At 44.3% G+C, this 12,344-nt stretch overlaps 1 protein-coding gene across 4 annotated transcripts in view; it reads right to left on the bottom strand.

Moving 5' to 3' along the window:
- PRKCB (protein kinase C beta) overlaps positions 1–12,344 on the bottom strand; it is a 322,605-nt gene that overhangs the window by 25,691 nt on the left and 284,570 nt on the right. For 2 of the 4 annotated variants that reach the window (XM_045072662.1, XM_045072661.1), the window contains exons 14-15: positions 4,446–4,526; positions 4,049–4,156 (exon numbers count right to left, since the gene is read on the bottom strand). In XM_045072662.1, the coding sequence (XP_044928597.1) occupies positions 4,049–4,156; positions 4,446–4,526 (189 nt within the window). Of the gene's footprint in view, positions 1–4,048; positions 4,157–4,445; positions 4,527–4,846; positions 4,973–6,673; positions 6,956–12,344 lie in introns of those variants that run through there. The other 2 variants (XM_045072663.1, XM_045072664.1) reach the window with 2 other exon arrangements.

Here is a 12,344-nt window from a genome sequence, read left to right as displayed (position 1 = left end):
CTGAGGTTTCTTTGGTGTTCCATTTAAATTACTTAATTATCAAACCCCTCCATCTTTGGGTCTCTGAGCCGGTGCTAAATAACAAGACGGATAGAGGCTCCAAGATGAAACCAGACAGACCTCCTCTCGTCAATGAATCCAAAGCAGCATGAGAATCTCTCTGATCTCGAGACTCGAGCAAATGCACCAAGAGCAAAGACGGAGGGGTTGTGATTTAAAAAACTAACAAACGAGCAAACAAAAACCAAAACCCCAAACCAACAAGAAGGCCTCAAAGAGGAAAAACAAGCAACTGGACCATACGAGACCAAGAAGCTTCCCAGAGCTGACCAGACACCAGGATGCCGGAGACCTTAGACTGTGCCCAGGATTTGTGGATCATGGCAAGGAGAGGAACACTGTAAGGATTCCTGCTTCCAGGTAACTTGTCATCGGAAACTATCCCCCTATATACACACAAACACACATATTCTCCATATACGCTTTACACGCCAGGCGGAAGATCACCAGGCACTTCTATCCTGAGGTGTTGCGCACGATCTTACCAAATTCTCACAATAACTCAACGAGGTGGGCATATTATTTTTCCAATTCCAATGACAAGGCAATTGGCACTCAGAGATAGGAAACAGCTAGCAAGGACATGGAGAGTCAGGGAATGGCAGAGGTGGGACTCGATCTCATGTCTGCCCACTCCCGAACTTGGGTTTTTAACGAGAGAGCCCTTCCGAGGTGGGCTCCACAGGGATATCTGTGGCTTGGCTCATTCAGGAAGGGTTTATAGAAGGCAAGCACATTGGACCAAGCCCTGACATTTGTGTAGGATTAGGATCGGAGGAAAGAGAGGGCTACGAGGTTCTGGTTAGCACTACCACTAACATTAGGGCATCACTGGATGCCCTCTGTGTACGGAGTACTTCCTATGCGCCTAGGCTCTGCGCTCGAGGCTTCCTAGGCATTCCTCTTCCATCTTTATTTTCATTTTACAACTATTATCCTCATTTCCCAGATAAGAAACTGGGTCCAGAGAAGAAGTCATTTGCCCAGAGGCACACAGCTAAGTAGCAGACCGAGCTTTGAAGCAGATCTGCCCGATCCAGAGCTCTCGCTGCTCTGTGCCGTGCGGCCTGCTTGTTTTCATGCTAACGTGCGGCCAACTGGGGCTTCTGTCTGCTCTAAGTTTGTTCAAAGTGGGAGTGGCAATCTAAGCAAAGTCATACTAATTTTTTTTTTTTCTGGTAGCAAATACGTTCTTTAATGGGATGGATATATAAAGGACCTTTCAATCAGAACGGAACGGGCTTCAAAAGCCTAGCTCCACTTCCGTGCAAAGGTGAGGATGCCAAGTGAAGAAAAGCCACGGCAAAGTCACCCGGCACTCCTAACGCGAGTCTCTGCCCAGCTACCGCGCTCGGAGCTGATGCGCCCGCAGCCATGCAGACAGCTGGATTTAATCACTTTTCCATCTCTGATCACCCAGACGCATTCCCTGGGGCCCGCTGCTGGGGAGGCCGCATTTGCCGTTGGCTTGCGCAACCCTTCTTCTTTGGAGCCTCAGCCTTGAAGAAAGAGCCCACACTGGACTCAGCCCGCTCAACTGAGAAAGGTCCTCGAACCCACGGGGAAGAAAGTCACACCAGTTAATCCTGAAGGTTATGGGTCCTAAATTAATGGAAATCTGCTCTACCAGGGAAACCGCTAATTGGAGCTGAAGCTGAATGCAACTGACCTGGAAAATCCTCTCTCCCCCATGACCCACTTAGATCCCTCAGCTGTCCGGGCAGGACAGAGTGGGGAGGGGGAAGGTCTTGAGCACATATTAATTAAGCACCTACTATGCGCCGATACCACACAAGGAGCTTTCTGTTACCTGATTTAATGCTCTCAAAAACCTCTGTTCCATGAGTAGTAGTATTCCATTCTTAGAGATAAAGAAACAGAAGCCCAGAGGTGCAAAATAGGACCACACACCAAGGAAGCAGAAATGTCGAGATGTGCAGAGGGTCTCGATCTCCCAAACCCCCACTTAAAAAATTCCTATTGTAGGGAGCGCCTGGGTGGCTCAGTGGGTTAAAGCCTCTGCCTTCGCCTCGGGTCATGATCCCAGGGTCCTGTGATCAAGCCCCACGTCGGGCTCTCTGCTCAGCGGGGAGCCTGCTTCCCCCTCCCTCTCTGCCTGCCTCTCTGCCTACTTGTGATCTCTCTCCCTCTCTCTGTCAAATAAATAAATAAAATCTTTAAAAAAATAAAAATAAAAAATAAAAAATTCCTATTGCTGTGTATGCATACTTAAAGGCCAAGAGAGGCCTGGCAGGTAACATAGTAGTACACAGTATTAGTAATAACAATCACAATGGCCCATGCTCTGTTGTAAGAACCGGCTCTGTTGTAAGGGGTTCACTTGCATTGACTCATTCAATCCATACTATCACTAGCCTCAGTCCACAGACAAGGTTGAGGGACTTACCTACAACTATAGGGCTAATAATGCCGGGATCAGGATTTGAGCCCAGATGGAACCAGGCCAGATGGAGAGTTCTGCAAACTGGAGAGGGCATGCCCTATCTAAAGGGTACATAGGCTTCCCACCCAGCTGGCTGATGCTTTCTTTGTAGGAATGACAGACCAGCACGGTGAGATCAGATTTTTCAAGAGAAACTGGAAAGTTAATGTTTATGGGAAATGCCCTGCTCTTGAAACGCTGGCCATTATTAAACAAACTAAAAGCTCACTGTATGACCTCCACCCACTCTTCCTCCCCCACGAGACTATGTCTAGGGGGGGTTCTGCACTGACCTTACACTGGGCTAGTGATTCACCAGGAGTGAGGATCCAGGTGGTGTTGATGAGGCGCTCTAGATGGAGACGTTGGCCCAGCTTTTACAAACTGCTTGAATAGTCCAGCTTTTCTGCACCTAGCCTAGCTCACGGGGCATCTGACTCGGGCCAGGAAGAGTAAGGCTGGATTGGGCAGTGGGAAACCTACAAATACCCCGAGGATCTAGGATCAGCAGCCCTGGTTTCTTCAGATGCACAGGTGGGAACTCACTGGGAAGGCATGGCCACGCCCTAACCTTGAGAATGCGCCTGTGCCCCTCAACTGGGGGGGGGGGGAGACTGAATACTTCATAAAGGCAGCCTCCGAGGGCCATATTCTCTGTGGCTCTCCTAGCACTGCCTGCTCACCTGCATCAGAGCTGAAATGCTACCACATCTGGATAGCCGGTTTAAAGGGAGTGGTTTTTAAGCCACCCAGGGACTTCTGCAAAATACTGATGTCCAGACCATCTCCAGGGTGAGCCTGAGGTTTTGTACGATCTAAAGAAGTACTTCAGGTCATTGTGATGGCACGAAAGGTGAGGACAGCTGATCTCCAGGGACTCTGCCAGGTCACTGTGAGCACTTCGTGGCCCAGGGGCAGGTGCATAACAAAGCAATCCTCACTGGCAAACACAGGCTCTGCCTTGTCTGCAACCACTGCCATGTACAAAATGCATGTGATTTTCAGCCATTTGTTGGTGGGGGGAGACTAGGGGTTCTGAAGGCACTACCCTTGGGTCAGCTTATCCAGAGAATCCCTTATACTCAATCTTTTGTGATATTCTCATAGGACAGAAGTTACACGCTGTTCATATTAGCCACGCACATAAGCCGCAGAGAAGGGCAAGTTCGTCAGATGGGCACTGCCGACCTCTCGTACCCTTTCCCATGGGTTCCAGCTCTTTGGCAAGGTCTCTGCGTTTCCTATCTCATTCATCCAATATGCATGTCCCTGTGCGGGCTAGTGCCTGGAGCCCAGCCAGCGGCAAGATACAGCTGCCGGCAGACCTCTCCAGTGCTTGTGCGCAGACTGGAAAAAAGCTGTTTTTGCTCCAGGAGGTAGCAGGTGCACGCCAGGCTCACAGGCAGGCAAGTGGGGGGAGGGGCAGAGTTCAGTCTCCATCTCCCCACCCCCGCCCTCCCCCAGGTGAGGTGTCCTCGGGCAGGGCACAGCCTGCCTTCTCCGCATGCGGTGGTCCTGGCCGCAAGCTTTCAGGGGCTCACTCACCCCTTTGCAGATGGCCACAGCTTCCTTGGACATGGACTTGGGGTAAGCCACGTTGTGTTCCATGATGGACTGGAAGAGCTCATCCTCATCCTCGCCTTCGAAGGGCGCCTGCGGGACAGAGGACAGTGACGGAGGACAAGGATCCTGCCTAAAACCCGCCCCATTTGCCCCGAACCACCGGGCCCTTTTCCCTGCGAAAAGGTTCTGCTTTCACTCAGAAGCTTCCAGGGAAACAATTAGGAAAAACGTTCTAAAGACTTGGGTAACCCCAAGGCCGTGGAAGTCACAGGGCTTCCAACCTAGACGCCGGTATCAAGCGGACACCCTTCTTCTAGAGAAACCACGCAGATGGGGGTAGGGGAGGACTTTTCCTGCAAATCCCTTAAAATTCAATTACCTGCCCAGCCAACATTTCATACAGCAGGACTCCGAAGGCCCACCAATCCACAGACTTCCCGTAGGGCTGGTAGGCAATGATCTGGAAAACAGAAGCCATTCCATCAGGGAGGCGGGCAGGTTCTCGCCAAGGCTGGAGCCCGAACGCACCCTCCTAAGGGGGCGCCTGGGTGCCTCAGTGGGTTAAAGCCTCTGCCTTCGGCTCGGGTCATGATCCCAGGGTCCTGGGATCGAGCCCCACATCGGGCTCTCTGCTCAGTGGGGAGCCTGCTTCCCTTCCTCTCTCTCTGCCTGCTTCTCTGCCTGCTTGTGATCTCTGTCATGTAAATAAATAAAATCTTAAAAAAAAAAAAAAAAGAAAAAGAGTGACTAAGGAGCCCAGTGTCCACTTACCCACCTTGGGAAGATGGATCACCTTTACCGGGGGGCCTGCAGGTGCGGGGAAAACATCTGTGGACGCCACACCGCCTTTCCAAAGCACTTAGCACGGTGTGTTCTTGTTAATTTCCATACGGTGAGTGTGGCATCCTTAAGAAGAAAAACCGTCTTTGTTTCTTGGGACAAAAGTAATAACGTTTACATGACCACAGGAATGCGCTTCACACTACTGAACTGTATACTTCGGGAAGGTTATGACGGTAAATCTTATTTTTTTTTTAAAAGATTTTATTTATTTGTCAGAGAGAGAGAGAGTACAGGCAGGCAGAGTGGCAGGCAGAGGCAGAGGGGGAAGCAGGCTCCCTGCGGAGCAAGGAGCCCGATGTGGGACTCGATCCCAGGACACTGGGATCATGACCTGAGCTGAAGGCAGCGGCTTAACCGACTGAGCCACCCAGGCATCCTGGCAAATCTTATTTTTATTCTTTTTACCACAATTAAAGACTCTTAAGTTAAAAAGTTGTAATAGTACTCATACTGTTTCACTATGTATTTGAAAATACCAATAAGCAAGGAATAAATAAATAAATAAATAGACAAGCTAAGAGAACACAACTAAAATTACCCATAATCACTCATCAAGAGAAAAATGATGATAGCTCTTTCGGTCTATTTCCTCTTAGAGTCTTTTTTATTAATATATAGTAAAGTGCGCACAGGCATGTGTTTTACATGAACACAAACACGTTAGTATGTGGAATTTTAATGAAGTAACCCATTCTGGCCTCTGCCCGGCATTCCATCGGGTGGATATACCAAAATCTACTTTGCCAGTTCCCAACTGATCAGGTTTCTTCTGATGCTCCGATACAGAATCTTCTAACTGGGTATATGGACATTTGTCCAATTATTTCCTTCGGAAAAATTCCTCAAAATAACATTAGTGGATCAAATGGTAGTTTTTAAACATTTTTAAATTTAAAAAAAAATTTTTTTTAATTTAAGAACTTTTTAAAAATCTGTCGTCTTTAGAAGTTATTTGTATTTTTCACCAGGATAGAAGTTCTTCGCTTCAAGCCCCATCACGTCTTTCACTCAACCCCCGCATCTGTTTGTGCTCTATACTTAAGAGCCTGTTTCTTGCTTTGTCACCCTTTTTCCCGCCTTTGCTCCTTTGTTTTGTTCCTTCAGTTCCACATACGTGTGAGATCGTATGATAATTGTCTTTCTCTGACTTATTTCGCTTAGCGTTATCCTCTCTAGCTCCATCCATGTCATTGCAAAGGGCAAGATTTCATTCTTTTTCTGGCTGAATCACATCCCAGAGAGAGAGAGAGAGAGAGAGAGAGAGCGAGCGCGCGCACAAAAGCTCACGTCTTGTTGATCTATTCATCTACTGATGGACACTTGGGCTATGTCCTTTGTCTGTCAATGAGAGAGGGAACACAGGCAGGGAGAGTGGGAGAGCAAGAAGCAGGCTTCCCCCAGGGCAGGGAGCCGATGCGGGGACTTGATCCCAGGAGCCAGGGATCATGGCCTGAGCCGAAGGCAGACGCTTAACGACAGAGCCACCCAGGCGCCCCTGTCTGGCTATTTTAAATAATGTTGCAATAAACATAGAAGTACATGTATCCCTTTGAATTAATGTTTTGGTATCTTTGGGGTAAATATCCATTAGTGCAATGACTGCACCATAGGTAGTTCTATTTTTAAGTTTTTGGTGACCGTCCATACTGCTTACCCCAGTGGCTGCACCCATCTGCACGCCCACCAACAGGGGAAGAGGGTTCCCCTTTCTCCACATCCTCGCCAGCACCTGTTGCTTCTTGTGTCATTGATTTTAGCCGTTCTGACAGGTGTGAGGTGGCATCTCATCATGGTTTTGAGTTGTATTTCTCTGATGCTGAGCGATGCTGAGCGATGCTGAGTACCTTTTCATGGGTCTGTTAGCCATCTGGATGTCTTCTTTGCAAAGAGGTCTGCTCACATCCTCCGCAATGGTGTATATGGTTTTAAGGTTTTCCATATTTATTACCAAATTGCCAGAGCACGGCGAAGTCTAGAATAGCCACGTGGCCATCCTTCTTTCAAGTCAACTGTGTCGAGGGGTTTGAGAGGTGATCTGTAGCAACGCTTCAGGGAAGAGACGAGAGGGTCAGACCACCCCGACTTTGAGTCCTGACTGCTATTTTGACTTGTGTGACCCTGGGGCAGGTTATGTAACTTCTTGATGTCTCAGTTTCCTCCCTGACAAAAGGAATTGTATAATATCCATGTCATAGGGTTTTCTGAGGATGAAAGAGAAATGTGTGCTTCTCACACATTATGTCCTCAAAATGTTATCTGTAACTAAAAGGTTCTCTCATTCAGTGGTTGTTTTACTCAACGAATGCGTCCGAGCAAACTTGGCTATAAAACGAATGTCCGTTTGTTTACTCCGTCTGCTTCCACCCTATCGTCAGAAACACCCTCTGAGGAGAATTAAACCGTAATAGACCGAAGGGACGCTTTCTGTGAGAACACTTATTGAAAGTGTTTCCACACCTTTAAAGTACTTCCTGTCTTATTTGATCCTTATGACAACCTTACAAGATAATCCTTTTACAAAGGAAAATAGAGCCCAGGAGGTGAAAGAAATTGCCAGAAGGTGAGGTGGTTAGTTAACAGCAAAGCCAGGGGGAAAGCTGGACCCCTGCGTATTTCTTCCATCATGGGGCTGTCCGAGGGAGCGGCTTCCCCAGGAACAAAACTCCACGTGTCTAGTGCATCGAAACCCCCAGGAATTCTGGAAAATCACAGCTATGGGGTCCTCCCCACAGAGACGCGGATTCAGCTGATATTGGCTAATGCCTGGGCAGCCTACAGTTTAAAAGCACCCCTGGTGACAGTGAACCAGAGATTACTGAACTCATGGCAGATCAAGGAATTGTCTGATGCCCTAACTACTTAACAAAATGGTAATAAACTGAGGTAGGACCTGTTGGGGAAACACCACTGCCTTCTAATACGAACGTTCCCTGCTTTTTGAAAGTCTGCCTTCTACTACATAGCTTTTATGAAAGACTATATTAGGACCCGTTTGCGTTAACCAAAGGAAATCTGGAGAGGACTTTTCCTTTTTAGATAAAGGCAAAAAGTGAAAATAGAGTTCTGCGTTTGGTTTGCAGGGAGACCCTAAGGAGACCCCGAGAGTGGCACCACTAAGCTCCTTCCCAGGGAACAACACCCAGTATCGAGCAGCCATAGCTCCGAGAGGTGTCAGCATCTGTGTTTGATTTCAATTTATTTTATGCATCCGCTAGCCAGATGTGTCCTCGGGTATCAGAAAAGCCCAAGAGGTTATTTCTTGGGTCTGAGAACACTAAATATATATATATTTTTTTCCTGTATAAAACTGCTTCTTCAGGGGCGCCTGGGTGGCTCAGCTGGTTAAGCCTCTGCCTTCGGCTCAGGTCATGATCCCAGGGTCCTGGGGTCGAGCCTCGTGTCGGGCTCTCTGCTTGGCGGGGAGCCTGCTTCCCTTCCTCTCTCTGCCTGTCGCTCTGCCTACTTGTGATCTCTCTCTATCTCTCTGTCAAACAAATAAGATCCTAGAAAACAAAACAAAAACAAAACTGCTTCTTCGCTTCATACCATTTTGGCTTACAAAAGTTTTTGCAGGAATGCTCTATGGTCGATAGTAGGGGAAATCTATAAAGGATTTTTTAAAAAAGATCACTTTTAATTAGTCAAGTAATACACAAATATGTTTACCTTGTGAAAAATGCACACAACAAACAGATTGGGCTAAATTTCTCTTTACCATGCTCTTACCCTCAGAAATAACCACTGTTATCAAATCAGTCTGGAATCTTCCAGATTTTCTATGCTTTTACATGTATTTCTCCACACTCACAGGAAACATATAGCAGTGTTCTATGCATTGTCATTGTTTCCATATATGGTATCCTATTGTATTGAATAGTTTGTACCTTGAATCCCCCCCCCCCCACACACACACCCAGGTTTATGGAGAAAAAGTCAACACACATCACTGTACAAGTTTAAGGAATATAGCAAGATGGTATGATTTACATATATTGTGAAAATGATTAAAATCAGTTCAACTAACATCCACTTTCTCACATAGATACAATAAAAAGAAAAAAAAGAAAAAAGTTTTCTCCCTTGTGATGAGAACTCAGTATTTATTCTCTTAACATTCTTATATATCACAGAGCAGTGTTCGCTATAGGCATCATGTTGGACATTATATCCTTACCCCTATTTCTCTTACAACTAGAAGTTTGTACGTCTTGACCCCCCTCCCACAACCCCCTCCTCATCTTCCACCTAGGGAACCACAAGTCTGATCTCTTTCTCTCTGAGTTGGGTTTTCTATTTTCTTTTTTCAGGATTCTACATGTAAATGAGATCATACAGTATTTATCTTTCTCTGACTTAGCATAATGCCTTCAAGGTCCATCTGTTTTCTATGGCTGAATTATAGTTTATTGTGTATATACACCACAACTTCTTTATCCATTCATCCATTCATGGGCACTTAGGTTGTTTCCATGTCTTATTTATAATGCTACAATAAACACGGGAGCGCTGACACCTTTTTGAATTAGTATGTGTGGTTTTTTCCCCCCTTTGGGTATCGTCCCAAAAGTGGAATCACTGGGTCATAGGGTAGCTCTACTTTGAATTTTTTTTATTTTTATTTTTTGAAGATCCTCCACACTGTTTCCCAGAGTGGCTGCACCAATTAACAGTCCCACCAACAATCACAAGTTTGTCTCTTTCCCACGCCCTCGCCAGTATGCCTTATCTTTAGTCTTTTTGACAATGGCCATCCTAACAGGTGTCAGGGGATCATCTCATTGTGGTTTTCATTTGCATTTCCCTAATGATGAGTGATGCTGAGCACCTCTTCCTGTCCCTGTTGGGCTTTTGTATTTATTTATTTATTTATTTATTTATTTATAATTTTTTTTTTTTAAGAGAAATGTCTATTTGGGTCCTTTGTTCATTTTTTAACTGGGGTATTTGTTCTGTTTTGTTTGCTGTTGAGTTGTAGGAGTTCTTTACATAGTTTGGATATCAACGCCTTCCAGATACATGGTTTACAAGTGCTGTTTCCCATTCCATAGGTTCTTCTCTGACTTTGTTGGTGATTTCCTTTGGTGTGCAGAAGGTTTTTACTTTGATGTGGTCATACTTGTTTTGATTTTGTTGCTTATGCTTCAGGTGTTATATCCTAAATATCATGACCAAGACCCACATTGAGGAGTTTGCTCTTTGTTTTCTTCTAGGAGTTTCACGGTTTCAGGTCTTACATTTAGGTCATTAGTCCCGCTTTGAGTTAATTGTTGAGTGGTGTAGGATACGTCTGGTCTCATTCTTTTGCATATGAATACCCAAATATCTCAGCACTGTTTATTAAAGAGACTGTCTTCTCCACTGAGTATTCTTGGCTTCCTTGTCAAACATTAGTTGACCACATATGCTTAGGTTTTTTTTTTTTTTAATATTTTATTTATTTATTTGACAGACAGAGATCACAAATAGGCAGAGAGGCAGGCAGAAAGAGGGCAGGGGGAAGCAGACTTCTCGCTGAGCAGAGAGCCCGACGCAGGGCTTGATCCCAGGACCCCAGGACTCCGACCTGAGCTGAAAGCAGAGGCTTTAACCCACTGAGCCGCCCGGGTGCCCCTAGGGTTCTTGATTCTGTTCTGTCCATCTACTTAACCTGTTTTTAGGCCAGTACCATATTGTTTAATGACTATAACTTTATAGTATAGCTTCAAATCAATAGTATAATGCCTCCTGCTTTGTTCTTTTTCTTTTTTTTTATCATTTTTTCTTTTTTTTTTTCTTTCCTTTTCTTTTCAGAGAGCAAGATAGAATGCACATGAGTGGGGAAGAAGGTGGGGCAGAGGGAGAGGGAGAGAGAGAACCTTAAGCAGGCTTCTGAGGAGCCTGACATGGGGCTCGATCTCACAACCCTAAGATCATGACCTGAGCCAAAATCAAGAGTCTGACACTTAACTGACTGAGCCACTCAGGCACCCCTTTCTTTCTCAAATCTTTGGCTATTCAGTGTCTTTTGTGATTCCACATAAATATAGACAGTGTTTTTTTTTTTTTTTTTTTTTTTTTTTTTTTTACCTCTGTCAAAAATGCAGTTGAAATCCTGGTAGAGATTGTCCTGAATCTATTGATGGTTTTTGGTAGTATGACATTTTAACAAAATTAATTCTTCTAATTCATGAACATGGGATGTCTTTCCATTTATTTGTATCTTCTTCAATTTCTTCTGGCAATGTCTTATAGTTTTCAGAGTAGAAGTATTTCATCTCCTTAGTTAAATTTATTCCTAAGTATTTTATTGATTTTGAGGTATTGTAAACAGGATCCATTTCTTTATTTCATTTTCGGAAAATCTGTTGTCAGTTTATAAAAATGCTCCTGATATTTGCATACTAATATTGTATCTTGTAACTTTACTGAATTCATTGATTAGATCTAACACTTTTGGTTGAGTCTTTAGGATCTTCTACATATAGAATCATGTCATGTGCAAACAGAGACCATTTTTACTTCTTCCTTTCCAATTCTGATACTTTTATTCTTTTTCTTGCCTGGTTGCTCTGGCTAGGGCTTCTGGTTCTATGTTGCGGAGTTGTGAGAATGGACACCATTGTCTTATCCCTATTTTTTTATGCATCTATAAAAATGACGTGATTCTTTTCTTTTATTCTATTAGTGATGCGTTACAGTGACTGATTTGCGAATGTTGAACCAACCTTGCATCCCAGGACTAAATCCCACTTGATCATGGTGAATGATCCTTTTAATGTGCTCCTGAATTCAGTCTATTAATTTTGTAGCTATATCCATCAGGGATATTGGTCTGTGGTTTCTTTTCTAGTAGTGTACTCTTCTGCTTTCGGTATTAGAATAATGCTAGCCTTGTAAAAATAGTTTGGGAATCTTCTCTCCTTTGATTTTTCAGAAAAAAAATTGGTGTTAATTTTTCTTTGAATACTTGGTAAAATTCCTCAGTGAAGCCATCTAGTCCTGGACTTTTCTTCATTGGGAGATTTTTTTTTTTTCCTTATTCTATCTCCTTACCAGTAATTGGTCTATTCAGATTTTCTATTTCTTCCTGATTCAGTCTTATTAAGTTGCACGTTTCTAAAAATGTTTTCATTTCTTCAAGGTTGTCTAGCTTGTTGGCATATAGTTGTTCACTTACCTTGACTTTTTTCTCTTAACAATATGTTTCAAAGATCTTTCCATATCTCGAACTCAGTCTTTTTTGAATTAAATTGATGTCGTATTTCATACTATAAATAATTCAGTCTATTATCTATTCCTTGATTAACAGACATCGTTCCAGTTAGTACATAAGAGCTCCATGGTACTTCTTAATATGAACGTACCATATTTTAGCTGACCCTTTTCTTATTGGTCGTCACCGAGGCTGTTTCCTACTTTTTGTTATTTAAAAACAGCACTGTAATGAAGAATGGAT

The sequence above is a fragment of the Mustela putorius genome, unplaced genomic scaffold (assembly GCF_011764305.1).
Source record: "Mustela putorius furo isolate JIRA1106 unplaced genomic scaffold, ASM1176430v1.1 tig00004041_pilon_pilon_pilon, whole genome shotgun sequence".
Lineage (NCBI taxonomy): Eukaryota > Metazoa > Chordata > Mammalia > Carnivora > Mustelidae > Mustela > Mustela putorius.
Note: the sequence above shows the minus strand (reverse complement) of the source record. Positions and strands in the feature narration are given on the sequence as shown.